At 32.3% G+C, this 24,753-nt stretch overlaps 2 protein-coding genes across 2 annotated transcripts in view; one reads left to right on the plus strand and one right to left on the minus strand.

The window, feature by feature from the left end:
• Positions 1 to 337: 337 nt before the first annotated feature.
• Positions 338 to 3,735, plus strand: LOC139093315 (ADP-ribosylation factor 1-like). The gene is made up of 5 exons (XM_070643995.1): positions 338 to 435; positions 517 to 718; positions 1,844 to 2,269; positions 2,454 to 2,706; positions 3,337 to 3,735. Exons 1-5 carry the CDS (start codon positions 392 to 394, stop codon positions 3,432 to 3,434), a joined length of 1,023 nt encoding a protein of 340 aa, XP_070500096.1. The 5' UTR covers positions 338 to 391; the 3' UTR covers positions 3,435 to 3,735.
• An 824-nt stretch (positions 3,736 to 4,559) lies between these two features.
• The window catches only part of Myo10A (Myosin 10A), a 32,979-nt gene continuing 12,785 nt past the window's right edge, over positions 4,560 to 24,753 (minus strand). Inside the window, exons 4-18 of the mRNA XM_070644250.1 lie at positions 24,280 to 24,439; positions 23,966 to 24,210; positions 23,760 to 23,906; positions 22,120 to 23,695; positions 20,140 to 22,061; positions 19,518 to 19,967; positions 18,507 to 19,423; positions 10,023 to 10,396; positions 7,059 to 7,296; positions 6,727 to 7,002; positions 6,563 to 6,663; positions 5,907 to 6,315; positions 5,726 to 5,807; positions 5,353 to 5,627; positions 4,560 to 5,287 (exon numbers count right to left, since the gene is read on the minus strand). Of these exons, the coding sequence (XP_070500351.1) occupies positions 5,126 to 5,287; positions 5,353 to 5,627; positions 5,726 to 5,807; positions 5,907 to 6,315; positions 6,563 to 6,663; positions 6,727 to 7,002; positions 7,059 to 7,296; positions 10,023 to 10,396; positions 18,507 to 19,423; positions 19,518 to 19,967; positions 20,140 to 22,061; positions 22,120 to 23,695; positions 23,760 to 23,906; positions 23,966 to 24,210; positions 24,280 to 24,439 (7,334 nt within the window). The 3' untranslated portion in view covers positions 4,560 to 5,125. The remainder of the gene's footprint in view (positions 5,288 to 5,352; positions 5,628 to 5,725; positions 5,808 to 5,906; positions 6,316 to 6,562; positions 6,664 to 6,726; positions 7,003 to 7,058; positions 7,297 to 10,022; positions 10,397 to 18,506; positions 19,424 to 19,517; positions 19,968 to 20,139; positions 22,062 to 22,119; positions 23,696 to 23,759; positions 23,907 to 23,965; positions 24,211 to 24,279; positions 24,440 to 24,753) is intronic.

The raw sequence follows: 24,753 nt of genomic DNA on the forward strand, positions 1-24,753 counted from the left end.
TTGTTGATAACAAATCAATTCACACCTGCCATGAGAAATGAATCAAAATTTACAGCATTAATAAAAATAAATGATGAATAATAAACTTTACAGTTTACATCCACAAAAGATTAACGTATTTCAAAAATTCAAACTCAACATACCACATTGTTATGTTGAGAAATTCACCATACCAATCACATTGTCAATGTTTACTATTCAAATAAATTCCCAGAAAATGTTGTCATGACGACACAAAAGCTAAACAACAAAGTTCCTTACTTTCTTTTCATTTTATTTACGTACAGGATTTATTTTAATTTGTAAATCATGCGAATTCAGTCGCATTTTAAGAATTTTCTGATAATCAGCTGATTAGTGAAGTATAGCCAAAAATATAAAAATTATAGTTATGGGAAATTGTTTCAAATTTTGCCGAAAATCGTACGAAAGAGAGTAAGTAATGGAATTAAGTTCTATTTTTATCAAAAGTGTAAATTTATTGCATATTTTTCCTACTTATTTCCACAAATGTAGGTCAATTCCAATTTTAATATTGGGCTTAAAAGAATCGGGTAAAACCGAAATTGCCTATCGACTCATGAATAAGAAACGCGAAGAATTTCTTTCGACCAAAGGATGTCGCACGTTTTCAACAAAAATAGACAAGCGATTAATTAAATTTACAGAACTTGGCGGTGAAGAGTTTTATGACATATGGAAGTATTATTTTCTTGATGTAAGTTTGACATTCTATTTTTGGATATGAATTTTAAATTTTAAAATGGAAAGTGATGGAAAAGTTGAAGAAGTATACATGCTTAATTAAATTTTAAACTCTCCAATTAAGCACAATAATGAGTTGAATGAAATATACTTAATTCGGTCACACGGAGTTTTTGTAGATTTTGTATTGACGCGATTCAAACACTGTCGCCAAATGTGTATTGCTCGGGTGATAAGGAAGTTTAATACAAATTAATGTAATTAATTACAAGTTAATTGAATGAAAAAGTGAGTGAAAATTTAGTTAAAAATGATTGCTGTGTTTAAATCAACTAACAAATTTCAAAGTCGACTAAGATTTAGTTTAGAAAAGTGGATTAAAATTGATTCGACTTCATATGAATCCAAGTCAATTGTCAGCTCCAGAGGTTCCAGGCTTTTCTTGAGCTCTAATTTGTAACTAAGATTCGGTTAAGAAGCTTACGACCTAATCTGGAACCTAATGGCTCACATACCATTAGCATTAATGACAAGTATTAAGGGTTCATACTCTCGTACTTACTTCCTTGGTTGAGGCGCACGAAGGTCCATTGCCACAAGGAGAGAACTTCTAATACCGGCTCTATCCATCGAGCACTTCTGCCCGTTCACTTCTTACCCCTTCTAATATTATGTATCTGCCTACATCCCTATCAGAAAGCATGTGAACAAACTCATAAACAACACGAAACCACATTCGACTCATTTTATCGATAATAGATTCCTCCTTTTCAAACATCCACCAACAACAGTGTCTTTTTTTTCAATTCAACCACCATAACATTATTATGCTTAATAAATCATGAACATATGAGCTTCGTAGTTAACATCTGCTATCAACGTAAAGCCATAGAAATCGATTATAATGAAAAAGAGGGATGGAAAAAAATTTCCATAAAAACAAAATTCAAGTTCCGTTCCCTTGTAAATTGTTTTGGTGCTGTTTACGTGACACAAACAATAATGAAATAGAAAAAAGATTGTACTGTAAAAGTGAAAAGGAAAAAGCGATCATGTAAAAACTTTTCCATTTATTTTCCTTCATTTTAATGCCTCTAATGCCGGCAATTAAACGTCAAAAAACTTTTTGTACCCTCAGGTTATGGGTGTTATATACATCATAGATTCATCCGATCCATACAGTTTGGAACGTTCAAAAGAAATATTTGGAGCAATCATGTCCAATGAGCTATTAACAGGCAAGCCAACATTGATTTTTGCAAATAAACAGGATCAACCTGGTGCCCTAGATTCACTCGATATCTGTGATTATTTTGAGATTGAATATCTTGCGAATCTCTTTCGAACGCCATGCTATGTTGAAGGTAGTGGACGGTATGAGGAAAATTATGATTCACAAGTTGCCAGAGCTGCCTTAAATTGGCTATTGAAAACTATTAATAAAAATTACAAAAGTATACAAAATAAAATTCGATTCTTGCGTGTAGTCACACAAAATGAGTCTTTAAGCAGCAACGAAGAAATACCAAGAAAATCACGACGTCCAGCAACTGGAAAACGAAAGGTCAGTGTCACTTTTTTTTAATTCTGTTTTATGTTCATACGACTCTATGAATTAATTATTCCCGTACATGGCCTTTATGCTGTGATATATTTATAGACAAAAAAGGATTTATTTTTGAACAAGACCCAAAACTTTATGTCTGATAATTATAACCTAAACGTCCATTTTAATTTTATGTTCACAGAAAAAGCTTCGATTTTCTCAAAATAGACCAAAGACCGCACCAAATGCTAAACTTAGCTTTTCTAAGGACAACAATTTTTTGACGTCATCAAATTTGGCACCGTCACTACGGCCAAAGAAGAGCAATCAAGTTTCACCGCTTATTGGTGAAACTTTTTCGTACATAAATTATGACGCTGCGTGCGAACGACAAATTCGCCAAGGATTAAAAGGTGGTTTAATCAATGGTATTATTACGATATCGGAAATGACGGGTAAGTGAGTGGATTTTTACGTCCACTGAGAGGAATTTATTGATTAAAGCAATTTCATAGTGCTTTTTATTAAGTGGCTGTACTGTGACTTTATATTTTTGTGGAACAGTCAGGCACATTATATTTTGAGGTTAATAGTTTGTTGACATTTTTACAAGGTTTATTTGTGTTGAAACAACACAGAGAAATGTCTTTTAAATGTGCTGTCGTTTAAGGCAAGTACATGCTTAGATCTAAATGTTGTAATATAAAATGCAAGAAACTATGAAGCACGATTGTTCCTAAATGAGTCACATGCAAAAGCTGCTCAATATTTGTCATGTTGAGCTATAGTATGACTAGAATATATCCTAGAGTACACCTAAAGTATACCTAGTGCATACCCAGAATAAATCGACCCTAGATCCCCCAAATTCCGTAAATTATTTTCTATTAAACTCACGAAAATTCCAAAAAAATTCAAAAAATTCCTCTCAGTGTCACTTTAAATAGTCGAAAAAGTCAGAAAATTCTTTCATGCATTGTAAATGCCTTCATGTCCACAATATTTCACGAGTGGAATTGTAACAATGTAATAAAGGTGAAAATAATATATTTCCATTTTCTTTTCGTTTACTTTAATCAATCTAGAGAAAAAATCAACAAACAACCTTGAAAATGTAATAGTCGAGGATTTATCACTGCCACCAACAACGAATATGAATATGAAAGAAGGAGTCGTAAGCTAAGAAAAACGTGCGAATGAAGAAGAGTTTAATACGTTTAAGTAAATGTGTCTTTGAAAGTGCCAAGTATAAAAATATTTTTATTATAGTTAAAAGACATAGAATCACGCAAGAGTCTAAGTTCTAATCCATGTATAGCATATATGAGTAATTACGGCAGTATATATTGAATTAATAGAGGAAGTATTAAAATAATTTTTAGTAAAAGAAAAGAATCAAATCATGTCCACAAAATGTGTTAGGTTATAGGAGGTAAGGTCGTTCATTTGTTATGGAATTTATGCTGAGTGCTGAAGTGGCTCGATGACACAGTTGATTAGTATCTTTGGAACTAAATCACTTCAGTGCGTACTTAGATATTGAAGGTCTCAAACAGTGGTGGGCAACCTGTGTGTCTCGGCACTTTAGTGTAATTGTCGGAAATGTCACGTACACTATAGAGTGTGCAGTTTCGGTTGAGACTAACCACCAAGATGTGCCGCAAATAAAAGGTTGCCCATTACTGGACTATGTCTTGTAATTTTACACATCCTCAGCTAAAAATAGCCCATAACAAGTGAACGACCCCCAAAAACAATGAAACAAAATAGATAAAAAAAATGTATGAATAGAAGAAATTAAGACATAATAAAAAAGAGTCAGTTACTTCACTAATTAACTTCATCATCGTGTGCAAATATGAACAAATTACTTTATTACTTTCACTTGTCAGTTCCAAATTATTATTATTATTCCCAACAGCTTGTCCGTCAATGCAACATTAATGATGATATTCATTTCAATTGTGCTATTGCAAGTAGTCACAACTCAACATAATTAAATAGCCGGTCTAAGACATCGCTCGTGTTGCTTTTATTAAAAGGATTGCTGAAAGCGAAAGTTATTTGCATTTTTATAGCTCTAAGTTGTGCCTCATGAATTTTTTATTGATTTTCTTTCTTACCTCCCCTAAGCATTTGTATGAAATATCTACAGTTGCCGGTAAATATTTAAATTATTTTAGTTTAAGCAACAAGTTTAGAATAATTATTAATGATGGAGGGAAATCAGACTTTGAAAACTGTTAGACAGCTCGTGGACAAGGATGCTGTTGATAGGATTAGGAGGCATGGATTTGTCTTTAGTCCATTTTTTCTTTAATTACTTTTTTATTAACATAAAGATAATAAGTTACATTATTCATGTTCAATAGTCGTACATATATAATATCTAGTAAATAATATTTATTGTCTGTTCTCTATAGTTTTTCTCAATAAAGATTTCACTTTCTATAATCTTATTGATAGATTTTAACAGTATGTAATAAAGTCTGTAGGTAAAAGGATCAAAACACCAATAGTTCCTATGCCAATCCCATTGAGAAATTTCAGAATTGAAAATTTAAGGATTGGCATTTATTGTTAATTAATGGGTAGCATTTGATGGAGTCAAAGACCATAAGTTAACCATCTATTTACTCAGGTATAACCCTTACAATCAAATCTTATATTTGGGTTCCTTTAAGTAGATAAAAGAGTAATCATCTAGTCATCCCGTAACTACGCACCTGAAGTGCGTCCAACTAGCAATAATTTAATAATTTTGAATAAAATAATTTCATTTCATAACAAAAAAGAAAATGGAAATAAAAGTTTGGGTTAGTTGATTGAAAAAAATAATAATAAAAACAATTAAGTCTAAGTTCGGTCTACAATCTATTCTCTTTTGTCTCTTTGTGTTGATTGTGCCATTGTGATGTATTGTCTCATTATTCTGCTGATTTCATGTGCTTGCTCTGTCTGTACTCGTACAACATTTTGTTGCAGTAAGTTGCCAACTTTCATGTCCAGGAATAAGAGACCGTCCTCAGATCGTACCTGTGTAGAATCAAAAAGCTTCTATCAACAACAAAAATCTACATTTTAATCCACAATTTTCTCACCTTTCTTGTTGATATAATTTCAATGAAATGCCAATGATGCAATGTCTCGTGCGTATTAGAGTCCAAAAAGAAGACACCACGTCGATTTAATGCCAATATTAATTCTCTCCACATCGGTGCACTTGACTCTTCCGGCAGCATTATGTCATCACCATAGACGCGCTTAACGGCGAAGAAACTACTGCCAAATAATGGCCATGCTGACAAAACTGACAAAAATTGTGCTTTACATTGGAGTGGTGAAAGTGGAGCTACTGAACCCCAGATTGATTGCACTGTATAATGATGAAATCAGATTAGATTTTTGAGTCATTATGCATACAGAAGATTATTCAAAATAATGACGATAATAATTAAATGACAATTAGCTTACCCAAGTTTACCCACTGTGCAGGCTTAATTTCTCTTAAACTTAATGCTGGCTTCGGTAGCAGAAACTTTATTTCCTTCATTACCTGCATGAAAAAAGAAATTTTTTGCAATTAAAAGTCGTCCGTAACTATATGCTGATGATGATGAATATAAAAGTCAATGAATAAGATCACGACAATTACCGGAATATGATTTAAATCTGCAGCACGGTGTAATATTGTTGCAATTCTCGCCATATCACGAACATAATCAGGCGTTGGTGCTCCAATATTTGGAATTTCCAGTAACAATCCCTCAAGATAATCTGGAGCGACTTGGTTGAATAAAACTTCAATATACAATGGTGTGGGTGCAGGATCACGTTTTAATGGGAAGTGCCAGACTGATCGACAGAATATCAAATAGAATGGCTGACCAGATTTAAGTAATTCTGTTGTGACATCGAGAATGTAGTCATCAAATGATAATGGCATTGTGAATGCATCTCCTTGAACGATGCAATAAAGTGAAAATTCTTGTTGTTCAGCTTCTGATTCAATACCAAGTAGTGCGCAGAGCTCTGTTATGACATCAGCAACGACTGTTGAGCATCTGTTGGGAAAGATTTAATTGTTTTATAATTTGATCTAGATTAATCTTAAGTAGATCATAATATGGATTAAAGACATATTGCATAACTCATTAAGGCATGGACAGAAGTGAAATTATAAGAAGTGACTTTATTATTCAAATCGGAATTGAATATTAATAGTAAAGTGAAAGCAAATTTAAATGAGGTGATATTAGTTCAATAAGCAGTAATCTCATTATTGTATATTGTGTTACTTATTTAATTTACCTCGTATTAACAATTCTCTCAGCACCACCTGGAAGTCTGTAAATTTGCCTCCTTGCTGATCGTCCCGCGGACACAGCTGTGACTTCTTCGACACTTGGTACCTAATATTTAAAATATTCATTAAATTTAATTGCTATAGCACTTAGAGGCACAGCATCACTTACATTCTTTCGTCCACCATACTTGTGTGTCTTCCTCAAGTTGGTCAAACAAACTTGAGCAGTTCCGTGACTCGATTTCCTTCTATCAGATGCAGCTGATGTTAAATGCTCTACTAAATATGCTTTGAGACTTTCTGTACATCCAAAATAAGCTGCTAAGATTGATAGCAAGCGCCAAGCACGTTGACTCGAGTCGGAACATGTTGAACGATTTGCTGTTGTCTGCTTCATCAATTGACAATAGACTTCATCGCGAAGAATGAGATGCTTATGACAGTGCTGTAAAAAGAGATATTACTTCCGATATTTCTCATTGTTCAATTTCAATTTCTCACCATTAATACGGTATAGACGCATTTGACTTCCGTGAATTCATGATCTTGTGCCATATCGCCGCAATATCTTAATATACATTCAAAGCATTCGATTGCAAGCGGTGTCAGTTCTGGTGGAAGCTTCAGTAATGGATGTGTTAATGGATAACTTTGCCATTTCACAAGATCCGCTGTGTGAGTACGACGGTCAGCTGACTGTGATTTTTCTGAACGACTTTTCGGCGATTCTTCTTGTGAGCTGTTGAATAAATTAAGATTTTTTATGAAATTCAACCTTAAAAGTGCTTATTCCACAAACTCATCCAACCATTTCCAACACAAAAATTTACGAAACATATTTTTTCACCCAAAAATTTAAATACTCAAGAAAGAAGTTCATTAATAATGCACTCACATCAATTTATACATATACACTTGCGATTTTGATATCTGGAAAATGAAGCTGTCAATCATAGTTCCATTATAGCGATAAAATTGTTCATTGTTAAGTTCAATTTAGTGTAAAAATATTTTTATTATTGAAGTTTAGCGGACTTTAAGCTTTGATAAATATTTATAAGAAATTTATTGGAGCTTGGCTGATTGTTAATCAAAATTGAGTTTTATTAGCACTTTTATTAGAATTTTTTATTGAGTTGTTACTTTAAGGTATTTATGTTGATTTTTAGTTGTGGATAGTTGAGTTCATTTAACGGTGTAAGAGATGTTTTAATAGAAATCGAGGTGGTTATTGCTTGTTATGAGTTGAGATTTTTTGATTTAGTTAAGTAGTTTGAATTTTGATGCTTTTGTTTTGGGTTGTTTTGTGGATGTACGTTAAAGTGTGACCTTTTCAATCGTCCAATTTCAAATTATGCAATTTTTCACTTAACACAGTCCAATTTATTTAAAAATTACTCATAAAAGACCTCAAATTATGTCAGAAATTGATCAATTATTGAACTAACTTATGCATATATGCACACACCCACAGTATTAAGCTATGAATTTTGTTTAATTCTTTCAAATTTGACAAATTGCTATTAATGTAATATTATATTATTATCATCAAATCTACTAAACTAGTGAAACTATGTCTATCACAACTGATCTGGAGAGCCTATATTCTTAGTCTTAAAGAATATTAGAAGCAAAACCTAACTTAAATCCTAGTTTAATTGTCAAATACTTTTGACAACTCTATTCTGATTCAATTAAAATTAAATACAACTGCTATTTTGCTAATTTTCTGAGCAAACAGCATTAATTTGTTATGGCATTTACTGTTAATTTAACTTTTAATTTATGATGCTTAATTAAATTTACTACACTGCAATTAATAAAGATTATCTACGTTGATTCATATTTGAAATGGCACTAAAATATTTTTAATTATTTTGTTATCACAATGCGCTCAATTCACGACCTAACTTAATATTCACATTTATTTATTCCACAATAGATTGAATTTAAATGTTTTTGTTTATATTTTTTCACTGTTTTTCTTGTTCAATAATCCACTTCACATGTGTTTGTAATGATAAACATCCATAAATCCTTTAAATTCCACAAAGAATTGTCTCAAAAAATTATTCACAAAAAATTATCTCAAAAGTCATTCATGACTCCTAAAAGTTCAAGCACCAATCTTGAACTGAAGGTGCCGCATCTAACCATAAATTCGCTCTTTTCTTAGTTTAGAAAATTAAAATGCTAAAAGACTTAATTATGATCTTCACCATGTGTATATGTATCAGTGCTGAGTTACAGTTAATTAAGAAGAGAGAAGAAATAGCAGCAAAAAGAAAACAATAAATATTCCATATGGATATTATAAATTCACTCGGCGGAAACTAAGTATTTTTTGTGTATAATAGGAAAATATTTTTTATGTAATTAGATAATATTTAATATCAAACATAAAGTTTCTTTTTACATTAAAAAAAATGCTGTAGCTGCGAAGATGAAGTAGGAATTGTTAAGTAAGTTCAACAAGGTGAAGCAAGCATGATGATTACTGTCTTTTGTGGAGAAAATTAAGAAGCAATAAAGAATGATTTGAAGTTTTTTTTACAGCAGACATGCTTAAGATTCTTATCGGATGTTCAAGGTTTAGACATGACTAGTGAAATTTCGAATGTTTGGGTTTTCGAAATATTAGAATTACTTTAACTCAGATGAGTCTCAATCAAAATTGGCTAGACAAATTCAAGAGACCGAGATCAAGACTTTTCAGATTTCTGTGAATTCCCTTATAGCCTGAGTTTCGGTTTAATTACTGGCTTCAATCTCAGTGTCAATCTCGAAAATTCGTTGACATCGAGACTTATGGAAACCCTACTCAAAACCTTATATCGTCAATTTGCTTACTTATATCGTTGACAGCTTCGATTATTTGTGACGCATGTTCTTCTTCTGAGCATCCCTAAATAGCTCCTGAAGCTGGCTCTTTCACTGACTACTGTTTAACAATAACTAATACACAATGTAATATTCTAGCATCAACAATATGTAAATTCTAACATATTTTCTATCCAAAATTATGTTACGCACATCGAAGTGTAAAAGCCTTGACTTTATTACCCATAACATTTTTACTCAGTAATTACAGAACTTTATATGATTTTCAAATATGTTTGATTGCTATCGAAGTTTCATAACCCTTTATTATAAATTGATTATTAACAAGAACTTATGAATGTTTATGGAGAATTAGAGGAACTTGGTAGTTATGAGCTTAAGTGCTCGGTGATATCTTGGGAAAATTTTGCAAAAACGCTTCATTTTTAGATGATTTGGTAGAATTTATACAACAGTGCTAAGTAAGACATCATAGATCATTAGATAGTCATCTTTCGTAGCTGTAATGTCTACAATATTTCGTGTGTTCAGTACCTTAAAATTTGGATTTGACAGCTTCGTTTTGTCACATCTTGAGTATTTAAAATATTCGATAATAACGTATTTCCCCAAAATAATACTTACTCATTTCTAAAGTGTTGCATTGCAAATTGCAGCAACGAATGTTTAGTAATTGACGTCTGTGAACTTTCATCTTGATGGACTGTCGCCTCATGAGTTTGATTATTTCCACTACTATTACTGCTATTATTATGTGATAATTTATGATGACCATTCTGTTGTTGTACTGTCGTTGGAGCTGTTGTTGTCGATGCCGTCATCATAATGAATTCATTATTATCAATAATTTCATCATCTTTTAAGTTATGATTGTTTTGGATGAGATTCTTCTCAATTGATTTATCATGATGCCCATTAACTTGATTTAGACTTGCTTCCAATTTCTCTGTTGTTGCCGCGATATTCGGTGTAACTTTCAACGATGCTTTTGATTGTGTCTGAAAGATTTAATAATGGGAAAATTAAATTTTATAACCGGATTATCATCGATACATTGTTATAAATAATAGTATTAGTAATCAGATATAAATCATTTAGTTAATATAAAGCAATACAAAATGCTATAGCGCCAATTTTGCAATTGTTAAACTCTCTTCAAAGTGCCGTTAATGGTGAAAGTTTTTCTTCTCTCGATTTGCAATAAAAAATGTTAAAAATTGAGAAGAAATTAAATTGGCATTGAAAAATTTGAAAAAAGAAAAGAGACATTGTGGACGTAAATGAGATTTTTTTGGTGACACAATTGCAACGATGAAGATTTAAGCTGTTAATAAAATGATTTCGATTGATGATGTTGATTGGAAACGGTTAGAGATTGCGATTATGTTGCTGGATGATTTTTAATGGATTTATCTAGAAAACTCAAAGCAATTTAGGCATTGAGCTCCATATTCCCAATGATCCTCCCCTACTTAACTCACAGGAGAACACATGATTCACAATTTACGGAATTTTCAATTTTTACCTCAGCAGCTTCCCTCAAAGTCTCAAATCGAGCCAATATTTCTTTAACAGACACCTTCGCCTCAATCGGTTCCTCATGTATCGTTTCCATTCTACTGGCTGAGACAACACTAGCGATACTATTACGACGTATAGGTAAGTTTGACTTTAAGACTACAATTGGTTGTTGCTGCTGATTATTTGACTTATTATTACAATTATTATCAGAATTACAATTATTGTTTTTGGTATTTTCACTTTCGGAAGAAGATTTTTTGAAGCAACAATTTTTGACTTCACACTTTTTATGACACTTTTCCAAATAAGCTTTAATCACAGGTTCCTTTGGTGGTTCAAAGTTTTTAAATTCCTCAATATCACTTTTTCTTGGTATTTCATCTGAACTGTTCTTATTACCATCACTTAGATTCATATGCTTTAATTCACATAATGAATCAGAATCTGATAAGACATCATCATCATCATCACTATCACTTGTCTTATTACTTCCACTGCCATCTTGCTCTGATGAATTAATTAAACTATCAAGTGATGCAGTACGAATTAAATTATTATTTCGTTGATTATTGTGAGCAATTTTGTTGCTGCCATTTGAATTCACCGAAAGCGACTGATGCATGAAATCATTAAATTGCTTCGACTGTTGTTCGATGTCTAGTGCTGTTGGACTCGGTGTCGGTATAGAATCATAACATTTGTATGAATTAAGTAATGCTGAATCGTTCATGGCTACTTTTAACTACCTTCTTTTTATGCTATGTGCTAATATGCTCGGTCATTTAATAAAATATTTTTTGTTTTATATTTTCTAATACTTTGCAAGTTCATTAACCAATTTTTTTGAGGTTTCCTTTCATACGTAAATAGTTTATGTTTTTATTGCACTGCTGTTTCGTATAAAGAATTACACACATGAATGGTTAAGTAAATTCTGGAAGGTCTCATGAAATTTCTGCTTTATGTTACTGTCTATTGCATCAACTGGCTTTTTGATTTTACTAATTGAATTTGTTAAAGCTGCAGCTTTTAATTTCATAAATGTACAATAAAATGAAAAATTTCCGCTCGCAGATTTTCAAAAAAATATGGTATTGAAAAAAAATTTCATGTTGCCGCTTCCTTTGTATCGCGTAATCTCAAAATAAATGAGAAACTTGAGTGTATAATCATGCACAATGTGAGATAATGGCATTCAGTTGTATGCCATATTTAAAATGCTAAACGTGTTATGTGATCGACTTTAATTTTGTTTTAATTTAATTAGTGAAGAGATTTGTTAAGGAATGAAAAATTTCATCAAATACCTCCAAAAAACCAAAAATTATACAAGTCATGAATCATGATTATGCATTTTATTGTTTTTTGAGTTTATCATGTGTTTAGATTACACTTCCTCATTTGTATAGAGAAATTTTTTGTAATAGAAACATGAATTATTTTTTTGATGAAATGTAATTCAACATTCATTTAAATTTTAATGACATATTATGCTAATACTGAATAACTCATCTCAAGCAAGTGGAAACGTAAACAACATTTGATGAAGTAATGACAGGAAAAACTGAAAATCTAAAAATTATTTTTCACGCAAGTTAATTTTGAAACATTTGAAAGGGATTTTAAGGTTGTTGTAATAAGCTAGGAAAACACATGAAATGGCTATTAATCTGACTTCAGGATGACTTAAATTGAGCCCAAAGTTCGAAGTAGACTTGAATTTTATACGAAGTCGAGTCGACATTTGTATCCTAAATTTAAGTCTATCTCGAGCTCTGCTTTAGTTTAAGGCCAGATTTTATCGAGCTTGGCCAGAATTACGCAGTCCTGGGACTGAATTTCGGAAAATTATTCGCCTTGTACCTTTAAAGTAAGTCTTAAGAAATTGACAAATTCGATCATATATCCTCGAATGAATCCATCAAAATTAGAAATTAAGGAACATTCAGTAACTAATTTTAAAAATTTCTTCACTTCCCAAAAATTTCATTCATCAAACGATCTTCTAGGTCATTTTTTACCATACCCCGAATTACAATACATTCCATCAGTAACGCGATAGCAAACACAGATTAAATTTATTAAAAAAATCAAAATTTTAATTTCATTTCATTTCTGTTACTGAGCTGTTGTTTTATTATATTATATTAATGTTTGAAACAGTAAAAAAATTGTTATTCTTATTATATGAAAATAATACTTTCTTTTTGCGTCTGCCAAGTGTAGATCACAGATTTGTACAAATGAGTATATTCATATGCACAATGAGAGGAATGAAGAGAACGAGAGAAATGGCAACAAAAATAAATATATTTAAAAAAACAGATCGATTTCACTTTAATTAGAGTATGTTGGCTGAATATTACAATCTTATTTTTAATTTCCATTTCTTCTCATTTGTTGAAGAGTTTAGTACATATACATGCATATGAAATTGCAAATGATAGATAGATGGATAGATAAAGTAAGATAATAAATAATAATGCAACAGAGAAAATTTTCATAAAAGCAATCAATCCGTAAGTTGTTTTTTTTTCGTCATGCTTTAACGAATTCGACCGAATTTTGCGTTATTGTTGAACGTAAAGAAGAAATTCTTATCGACTTCAAGCTTCTTGTTTCAATGAGCTTCAGTGAATGGTTAATTTAATTCATTTATTTCTTATAAAGTGAAAAATTTAGCGAATAATTTAATTTTTCTTGGAATTTTAGAAATTGTTTGCAATTTTTTGTTCTTAATTTTGAAGCTTTTTGCCCTTTTATTTCGATGAATTGGACATTATGAATCAATTGACCAACAGCGGCATTCAAGTTGAAGAAACAATTGCAATTCATTCATTATGATTAAGAATCAAACTGTTTATGAGTAGATTAATGTCTACAATTATTGTCAAGACAAAGGTTCTCTAAGTACAGCCTGATTAATTGCTCTATTATTTCCACAAATTTCTTTATAACAGAATAGAATGATTCTAACAATAGACGACACTCTAGAACAGTAAACTCATTGAATTACGACAAAAAAACTGTTTAATAATCAATTCATTATTAAAATTTGAAGAATTTCCTTTCACAAGAACTTAAAACTGTAATGGAAGTAGCCACTGAAGATTCTTAAGTCCCGTAACATCAGAGCATGTAACAAAAAATGTAGAAAAAACATTTTTCTGTAATAATGAATAGAATAATGGATCTCACTTAGAAGTATCGTTTATGAATGAATAGCTTGTAGTATTCATGCTGTTTATAATGGAACAGTGGATTTTGTAGGTTGGCTAGATGCTGGGAGTATTTTCAGATTCTTATGATTTAATAAACTCAATCTTTTTACTATAAATGTGCTGTAAACATCAATTGCTCAATTAAGCTTTTCCAAATATTTGAAATGTAACTTAGGTGTTTATTTAACAAAAACCTAAATAATTTCATTATAATGAGCTTAATAAAGGTTTAAGTACAAATGAGCTTTTCAAATAGAAAATTCACCTTAATTGAACCATAAAATATCCATTTTATTTAAACGTGTCCATTAATAATCAATAATTGTCAGAGAAAACGCTGAATTAAGTGTAAAAATTATTAATTAAGAGATCAATTTTAAAAGTGTCGCTTAAATTCAATTAACTTTCACGCAATTTAAACTACTTCCTTGAAATGTGATAAACACCTTCTTAAAATGAAGTTGCATGCAGCTTGCACTAAGGATGATGAAGGTAGAAGTATAAATTTGGCACAGATCATTAATTAAATTAAAAGAAGTTTTTTCTTATCACATTTCATATGTCATTTTTGAAAAAAATTAAATTGGAACTGGAGCGAAATTTTCAATTTTTTCTTAATGCTATAAACATGTACCGTAAAATTTTAATCTCAATATTTCGTGTACAGTCCCATTTTCCTTAATTGTCGTATTCTTTCTTAATGAGCACATTGATACTGAAATCTTTATTACATTGCTGTTCATATGTGTTATAACAAAAAATTATAAAATTTTCTGTACGCATTTCAAATGTGTTAGAATATTGTGCAATAAAATTCAATTATAATTTAAATGAGGCATTAAATTTCAACAAAATAGTTTTGTTGATGAGATTTTGCAACACATTAAATTCGTTTTGCTACATTTACGTTAACATTAATATAATATTATTTAATTGCACATAACTGGCATTGATATTAATTTGATGCCGCGAATTTTAACAAGTTGAAACGAAAGAATTAAAGGCAAGCTTGAAATTTAATTTCGGGATTAATTTACAGCTTTAAAGAAGAATTAAAAAATCACAAGTTTTTCATGATTTTCATTAGGGTTCAATCTGTTAGTGATGTCCAATATTTAGAAGTGGTCTGAAACTTTGGGAAGTTTCTGATGCCATTAAATTCACATGTGGATGTTCAGGGATGCTCTGCTAATGAAGCTCTTCTGACCGTAACCGAAAGTTTGTATGAATCTTGACATTGAGAGCCGAAATCTCTCAAAAAGCAAGACTTTTTTAAAAATTTGCTAATTATTAAGTCCCACTTTCTGCTGTCCATCATTTACAAACAGAATCTCATATTAAGCAAGTAAAGAGAGTATTAAATGTTTTTTTAATGAAATCATCTTCTTCCATTTCAATTCAAAGAGAGATTGTTTCTGTTATTGAATCAACATATTGAGTAACGGTCACCGACATTAAAGTTTATCGCAATAATTAGGTAATCTTCAGTGGCAACTTTCTAGGAGGTTACGAGAATGTATCAAGAAGCGGTTTTCTAAGCTTATCTAGTTCAAAGTCATTGAGAAACGTGATTAAGTTAGAGAAGAATTGGAACGAAGTTTCGAGATTTTGAGGATACCAAATGGATAAGATTCTGATAGGTCAAAGATATGATCGACTAAACTCTTCAAATTTGAACAACTTGTAAACAAACATCAATTCATATCCGTATAAATTAACGGAACTTCAATATTTTACTAAGAAATTCCATTTAAATTCCATAACATGTGCCTAACAACTCTAATTTACTTATGTCAATAATGCGTCATAACAAATTGATATTGATATAATTAATTAAAGTAAAAATGCAGCATTTCTTGTTTCACGTATTTATATTTCTCCGCAAGTTGTAGCAATAGACAGTATCAATAAAACTCGATTGGTGTTCACGGCAATTAAAAAATTTGCAACATCCGATAGAGCATAATGATGATTTATCGATGCAAATTTTCACATCCGTATTTAATTGATTTTTGCATACTTTTCAAACACTGAATTGATTGTTTTTATATCCAAAAATTTGTTTATTAATTACTGTGATGATCACATTACATAAATTACACAATGTACAGTCATAACTTTTCCACAGTCATTAATATTTTAGCATGAATAATCTCATCAGTCGTGAGAACTCTTCTTTCACTTATTGCACAATCTTTTTTGTTTTTGGTCTTATCTTTTTATGTTGTATGCTTTTGGATCTAAAATATAATTTTTTGGAACTAATTGTCTTGGTTTACAGATGACTTTTGCTGATAATGTAATTTTTGACTTAGTTTTTATTATGATGTCTTTAATGAGACGTACAATTAAAATATTTTTATTATTTTATGTAAGTCCACAATATATTCAAGGTTGCACAGCATCAAAAATTCACTGTATCTGAATTTTTGATGAAACAACTGTTGATTTACAGTCCAATAAATATTTCAAACAAGGATATAGATAAACTATACCATCCAGAAATTACAAATCACTTAGTTACACTACAAAACCACAAGTTTCATTCACCGCAAGACAACAATTTTATCATCGCATTAATTTCACTTTTTAAAAAGTCAATAAAAAACCAGTTCTGATTTCTTTTTAGAACATTCCTTTCTAATTTCTTCTTTTTCAATTTTTTTCAATTTTCAAAATTAATTTTTGGTTTTTAAATTTTGATTTTGTGTTCCTTTCTTTACAGTTTTCACAATATTGCACATCCGTCGGCCGTAACACTTGAAACAACACTGACAATCCGCAAAGTAAAAAAAAATAAAAATAAAGAGACTAACAACAAGTAGTTAAAATGTCTGAGTTGCAACGGGTAAAGAAGAAAGAAAGAAAAAAATATATTTTTATAATTTTTGCATGTACGGCTTGAAGCACAGCTGAGCATCAAGTGTGCTTTTGTTGAATTTTCTCTTTTTTAATTGTTTCCGATGATGTTCATGATGATGCCTCCATACGATTTTTATGGTAGCAAAACTTACTACACACTTGACCACACAGCAGTCAGCCAGTAGTAGAAATACACAAAAAAATAAATAAAATAATTTGTGTATGAAATGGAGAAAGAAGCATTAAATTGAATTTATTTCCATTCACAGCTATTTTTTCTATGGAAATCATGCGAAGAGTTTAGTAAGAAATGGAACTGAGAAAAATATTAATATGTGAAGTTACTGTTAAGCGCCACTCTGTGAGCATTGCATTGCAATGTTTACGATTCTCTCGTTTTCTTATTTACAAATCAATGGCAAGTCTAATGACGATGATCATGGAATCATCTACTTCCAGTAAAGATCACAATAATCATTGATTTCACTTCTTTATGCTTTCTCTCTCTTTGCCATCATCAACAGTATGCTTACGCTTTATTGCATCTCTTAAGCATGTGCTGCTTATACTGATTTGTGGTATATGCTATTGTATATTTGCTATGCTTTTTGTTAACGGACGAAGAATAAAGTTATGACTTTGAGATTACAATTGTATCTCGCACATAGGCAAATTATTGTGTATCTCTCTTTTGTACGCGCTCAAGTTAGTGGAAGATGTTAACAAGAAATGAAAAATTAACGAAATCAACGCAAGTGTTGCAGAAAGGAGAAGAAACGTAAATTTTCTTTTTATAAAGTAATTATGAATCTATTTATGATTAAGATATAGTGAATGAATGGAAGCATCGAGAAGAAATGTGTGAGGTGAGAGTTGTATGTCAGTTATGACACTTGAGGTGTTTTTTTCATTTCTTCCTCATCTTCATAATTACTTCATTGAAGCCTATGTCTATGATTTATAATAATGAGGCGATGATTCGGCGATTATTTATTATCTTGATGCAGATACTGCATGATTGACAGTTGAGTGAAGTTAAAAGTGTGACTGCAGATTATGTAAATTGTAACACTAGTTCCGACTAGTTGTAAACACTGTGTTAATCCAAATGTCTGAGTCGTGTAGTACCCTTTAGTGATCAAACTGATGTTTACAAATATTTGATCAGCTTGTTAAGTGCTGAACCACCAATTTCAAAAATAATTCGTACAATTCACCCCCAAATGCCACTAGAATTAATCTCGCAATCTCAATATCTTACAAAATCATTTCCAACACGTTAAGTAAACATAATGCAGCCATAAACAATCAATTTAAAACAAATTTTCATCTCATCGTTTACGATGTCATCACCATTTTCATCTCAATTTCATCACAATTGCAATTTATAAAATCATTCATCATTAAATGAAATGAAAAATTGGAAAATCATGCATTGTCGATGGTTAGTAGTAAAAAAATGAAAATTTCAATAACAATAAAAATGAAAGCATTATTCACTCACCAATTTAAACTCTTGCAGGAATGATTGTATCATATTTTGTATCGCCTGCGCTCTTGATGCATGCAGTGCATAACGATTTCCATTTCTCAAATTCAATTGGAGTGCTTGCGGTCGTGGTAGTGTAATGGCATTTTGTAGATCGGTGAATAAAATTGGCTTTAAAACCACTAAACTGTCATTTTCTTTACGACCAAGGAAAATTCCACTTTGATGTACGGCCAATATTGACACATCCGGAAATTGTGGGGAACCGTTTACAATAAACAATCGTGAGAAATACAATGGCCAAGTTCTCGCCATATCGACTAATTGACGCTTGACAATATTTCTCACCTGTCCCTTTAAATTCTCTAAATTAACACCATGACTACTTAACAATGACAATGCCTGTCGCTTTTCTTTCTGTGTTATACGTAAACATGGGCCATTAATATCGGTTACAATTTGTGCGAACAAAAGATCCAAAATATCTGGTGGTCCAACAGTTTCATTGGGTCTGAAAACTTCTTTCTTGACTCGTAATTTCCATCCAACACGATTGTTGTATGTCAAGCATGATGCTGGACTTTTCAACATTGGTGCATGTATAGGTTTTGGAATCGATGGTTGCGCAAAATCATCAATTATCATATCCATGTCATCATTCGCACTATTATTATTAAATCCATTCTGTTTCTCTTTATTATTCATAAAATTTGATGATGGCACTGCTGATGCAGACGTCTTTCTATCCTTCTCTTGTGCTTTTTGTGAAAACATGTGACTTTTAAATGTTGCTTTTTCAAGTGACAATGCTGCCGCAGATGTCTTTTTATCGACTTTTGGTTGATAAACCATATTGCTCTCACGTTCTCGCTGAATTTGGGTCATTTCGCTTTGACGATTTTTGTCACGGAAATTAGAGCGGAATTGTTCATCTAAATGGAAAATTAATTGATTAGTCATGGTGGAATTTAATTATTTTCACACATTTGAGTTTCTTGGGAAGAATTTTAAAGATCTATTTCTTACCATTTGATGGAGGTCCTTCAACTTCCGTTCTATCCCAGACTGATTCTGAGAAATTTTCTCTTTCACGTGAATGCGATCTTGATCGTCTGTTTGGATCATACATTGCTTCCAATTTAGCAGCTTCTGCACGTCCCCATGAGTCATCAAACTCCTTGACTCCAAAAGTGTCTCTTTCATGTCGTTGAACGAAGGATGGAATTTTCTCTTTAGCAGATGGATTAGGACGAATTGGTGGTGGAGGAGCTGGAATACTTGGTGGTGGCATAAATGGTTTCTGAATCTTTGAGCTTTCCATTTTTTGCACTTGATTGCGAACTCCACCAAGTTGTTGCTCAAGCATCATTCTTCTTGCTTCATCAAGTTTTACTGGTGCTGGCATTTCTGATTTGTTGCTGTTTGTTGAGCGCACGGAATGGCCTGCGGTTACTTGTTCTAAACGTTGACGCATTTCTGTAAAAAAAATAATTTATTTTTATTTATAAGACATTATTATGAAAACATTGAAACATTAAAACATTGAAGCATTAAAGCTTAATTTGAAAGCTTTGGCTTTAAATCAAATGACTCAACTTAAATCTACGGATTTATTTCAAACTTGAAGCATTTTCATTTAAAACCTCACCTGTGCTTAATTTGAGTTTTCCAACACTTCCTGGACTTGGTCTTTCTGCTCCGATATCAAAACTTCTCTTTTGAACGCGAGACACTGGTGTGCTGATTGAAGTTTTGTTTAATTGAGGTTCGGATTTGAATCGTTCCTTTGATTTTTCAACATTACTTGAGGATGCTGACAAGTCAAATTCTTCCCATTCAATAGCATCAGCACTTGTACTCATACTTTGTGGTGTCATTTTGCGTTGATTTTGTCGAATTTTAAATGAAATGAAATCTTCAGCTGAATCAGTTTGATCACCAGCCGGTGGTGGCCATCTCCATTTTCCAATTCTGACAGTCTTTGCACGTCCATAAGGATCGAGGAATGGTCGAGCTTCTAATGGATCAGCCCATAAATTCTCTGGAGGCATTGGAGGTGGAGGTGGTGGAACGCTGAATGAACTGTCATTTGAGTTCTTTCTAGCGGTTACAACTGCTGCTGAAGAGGTCGTAGTTTTAGTGACAATTTTTGAACTTCCTTGATTTACTGTCGTTGTTGTGGTTTCATTTTGTTGAAGCAATAACGTCTGAAGTGCTTGATTTTGAGCCATCAATTGCTGTTGGATCTGAATATTTTGCTGCATAGCTGATTCTAAGAACGCTCGTTGAACTTGAGTTTGATATGATGAATCTTCTGAACCGCCTTTTATGGCATCAACAAGTTCCTCTTTTTCCGCTAGATTTCTTACATTCTCGTTAAGAAAGATTGGTTGAAATAAATCAGTTATATACTCATCAAGTGACTCGTCCGGTACAAGATCATCATCTCCACCGCCTTTGATAACTCTACACAATAAATTAGCATTTTCGAGTGCATTGATATCATCATTGAGTATTAATGGTGCTTCTGAATAGATACGGTAATCGTTCATGTCACCGCCACGAATACTTGCAGCTAGTGAACGAGCATCTGATAATTCATCAAGTTGTGTGTCTAGCACAGGACTGAATAAATCATCCAAAAATTGATCAACATCACTTGCTTGTGATGGAACTCTCAAACGTCTTACATGACTTGCAAGACTTGGTGCTTCTGATGTATCAGACATGGCTGAGGATCGAATCAACATTTCATTTCGTTCAATGAATTTACCATATGGATCCATTGGACGTGCCTTTAATGATGGTGGTTTCAAATGTCTTGGTGTTGGTTGTTTCAATGGTGCAAGACGTTCAACTGAATGATATCTGTCATTCAATCTTGATTCTCTTGATAATCCAATGTCATTTAAGGGCTCAACAACAACTTCCGGCACAGGTGGTGCTTCATTATCGTCATTGATCAAATTATCTAACGATCTTGATCTTGATTTTTCAATTTCAAAATATCGTTCATTTAATGCTGAACTTCTAGATAGTAAATCCATCGAGTTCTTTCTATTCGGTGTAATTTGTTCTGGTCTCTGAGCATATATGGCATGAATTTCCTCACGCTCAATTTTATCAGGTTGTGATCGTGTGACAATCTGATCTGTTGACACAAGTAAATCATTAGTAGAATTACGTTGGAATGGAGGATCTGGAGGCTTATTTTGTGGTCTCTTTTTGACTGGACTGCTCGGTTCAATCTCGCTGTTTTGACGAACTGGTAATGGAATTCCATTTTGCTTTTTATTTTTGAATAAATCATTTTTGATAGCTGGAAATGCTGGAAGTAATTCCTTTTCTCCGATTAAATCAAGAACATAATCTAATCCACATGTGTCTGAGACGATTCCATTATCTTCCATTACAATCGACCATCCTTGAGTTTGTCCATTTGTTAACATTGCAAGACTTAAACCTGCTGCTTCTTCACAAGTAGTCCATTGATCAATGGCAACCGTTTGAAGTGAATTGTCTGGGAAAACTAATCCGAGAGCTATGTCTGATTGACGTGATGATGCTCGCCTAAAATTAAATGAATAATCAAAATAGAATCAATTATTTGAGCATTTAAAGTTCTTACCATTCCAACCAAGTAGGTGGATAGTTTCTTGCCGGTGCTTGACTGTTTGTTCTCAATAATTTTTTCAGCATTGCTTCTCGTAATGGTGGCGGTGCATTATCATTTATGAATTTCATTAAATATTTACTAAATGCAGCACCTGGTTGGAAGCTTGATAAGCAATGTGACATCAAATGCCAAATTCGATTAGCATGATGTTCATCAGTATGATAAGCTTGATTGCAAAGTTGAACTAAAATTTCATCACGAAGATTTTTACTTGATAATCCTTTATGAATAATGTAGTCAGCAAGAGCTTTGTCTTTATTGCCATCTAATGTCGAATCTCCAGTCCATCGGAGAATGAGCTTGAAAATAGAAATTGCATCTTGGAAGTCTTGATCTTTTGTGGCAGCACGTGACAAGAATGGTGCGCTAATTGGATCTTTTCTTGGCTGCAATTGTATTCCATTACAGTAAACTGAACTAAATTTACCGAACGCAAATTGGTCTAAATCATTCGGCAAATCAGCAGTTTTCATTGGACCTGGAATTGTTCCCAATACTTTCACTAAATGACGATCACCATGAATTGGAGTCCAACCATCGATCTTCGAGAAAATGAATGCCAATTCAGCTGGAACATCAAGATGAACAATTTGATTTCTCTCATGCATTTGTTCCTTTTGAATACGCTGAACAGCACGTTCTTTTTGCACTCTCTCAACCTCACGTCTTCTCTTCAACTCATTCTTTATCTTCTCATAACGTTTTCTTTCTTTGTGACCTCTAAACAATGCTTGTGCTTTTGTTACTCCTCTCTTTAAATCGTCATAACGTTTCTGGTCTCTAAAGCGGCGCCAATTTCTTTGAATGACAATGGCACTATGTTGTTGACGAACTGATTTTCGTTTGTTTAGTAAATTTCTCACATTTCTTTGTATGACAACGGCTGCATTCTTAAGACGATCAGCACGATTATTTTCTAAAAGACGATGAAGTCTTTCGCGTACAAAAACGCGAGTTGCGCCTATTTGATAGTCATCTTCTGTATTTGGAATGGATTCAAGAATCAAACGACATATGTCACGATATGGTATACCACGCGGAATTGGCTTTTTCATTGCATGGCGATAACGATCAACGAAATGTTGGAATTTCAATCGAACCGGATAGCCATTCTGGCGTATTCTAACTGTGTCGAGCATTCCAAGATATCTTAATTGATTTAAGACACATGGCATATCCATTCGTAATGCTTGCTTGTCATTGTTTGGCTTTATACATCTCACAAACCATGGATTACATTTCGCCATTGTTGCCATAAGTGTCTGCAACTGATCTGAAAATCTTGCACTAACCGTAGGCGTTCGTGGTTTCATTGTAACGAATCGTCCATTTGATCCACGTGGTAGAGACTTTCCATGATCGCGTTGAGCCTTCAAATGTTTTGTCAGTTCTTCAATTAATGGCTCATTACTAGTTGTTAGCAGTTCAAGGACATCATGTCGCAATGCATCGCGATTCTTTTCAAGAAAACCTTCGACTGTGTACCAAACTTGGCCTGCATAATGATTAACACCAAATTCTTGTCCACCTACAAATATTATTAATGAATTTTTGAATAAGCCACACATAATGTAAATAGTTTTAAGCCTCACCTATTCTCGGTCTCGAATACAATTCATTCAATGCATGATTGTAATGACATTTTTCAATGAAACTGTTGTCAGTCGCTCGAGGGAAGTTAGATTCATCATCCAAAATATGGAATATGCCATGAGGCTTCTTAGCCAGCAAATGAATGACTAAAAGAAGAAATTTTAACTTATTAACATAATTAATAGATAAAAATGGATTTAAATACCTGGCAAATTATCTTCCCATCCCAATTGAGTCCATTCCAAGCGCTCTTTTGCATATTCAGCTTGTTCCAATTTGAAGATATGTTTATTAAAGTATAAATGTAAACTTTCATTTGCATAATTTATGCAAAGTTGTTCGAACGAGTTCTCTACCATACTCTCGAATCCAAATATATCCAATATCGAGATTCTATGCGCGTCATGTGTTCCACCTTTATGAATTATTGAGTTTATACGCAACACAAGCCTGTAAATAAGAGTTATTTTCCATCATAAATAAATTACAGTCTGCAATGTGTTAATTTAATTTTCTCACCAATTAAACAATCCAGAATAAAGTGCTTTTGCGAATGCATCTCTTGTATCTAAAGCTTGATCAATCGAAAGCGGTGTATGAAGTATTTCGCTGCGCGTTTCTGTTATGCGTGATGTCAATGAACGCATTAGACCATCAGATGGTACTTGAAGGAGATGAGCTGCATGCATAAACAAAAATAAATGAAAGTGGAAATGAAAATGAAGGTTGCATTAATCTCAATTTAAATGAATTTAATTAAATTTTCTGAATTTATTTTGGTAATTAAATGCGAATTAATTTCAGTAATTTAATAAGAAGATTGCATATTTTGCTCTTTGAGAATGAATCCGAACTCATCAATTAATGGAAAAGTTATGATTTAAATCTTAATTGAGTTAATGATATTGCAATGGTCATTGAGTTTTCTAAAAATTTGTCTAAAAAACTCTGCAAAAATTTCTCAAACTTCACATTTAATGACCCAAATCCATA

Source organism: Chironomus tepperi, unplaced genomic scaffold, assembly GCF_022539635.2.
Source record: "Chironomus tepperi strain 1889 unplaced genomic scaffold, CSIRO-AGI_Ctep_v1 contig_335, whole genome shotgun sequence".
NCBI lineage: Eukaryota > Metazoa > Arthropoda > Insecta > Diptera > Chironomidae > Chironomus > Chironomus tepperi.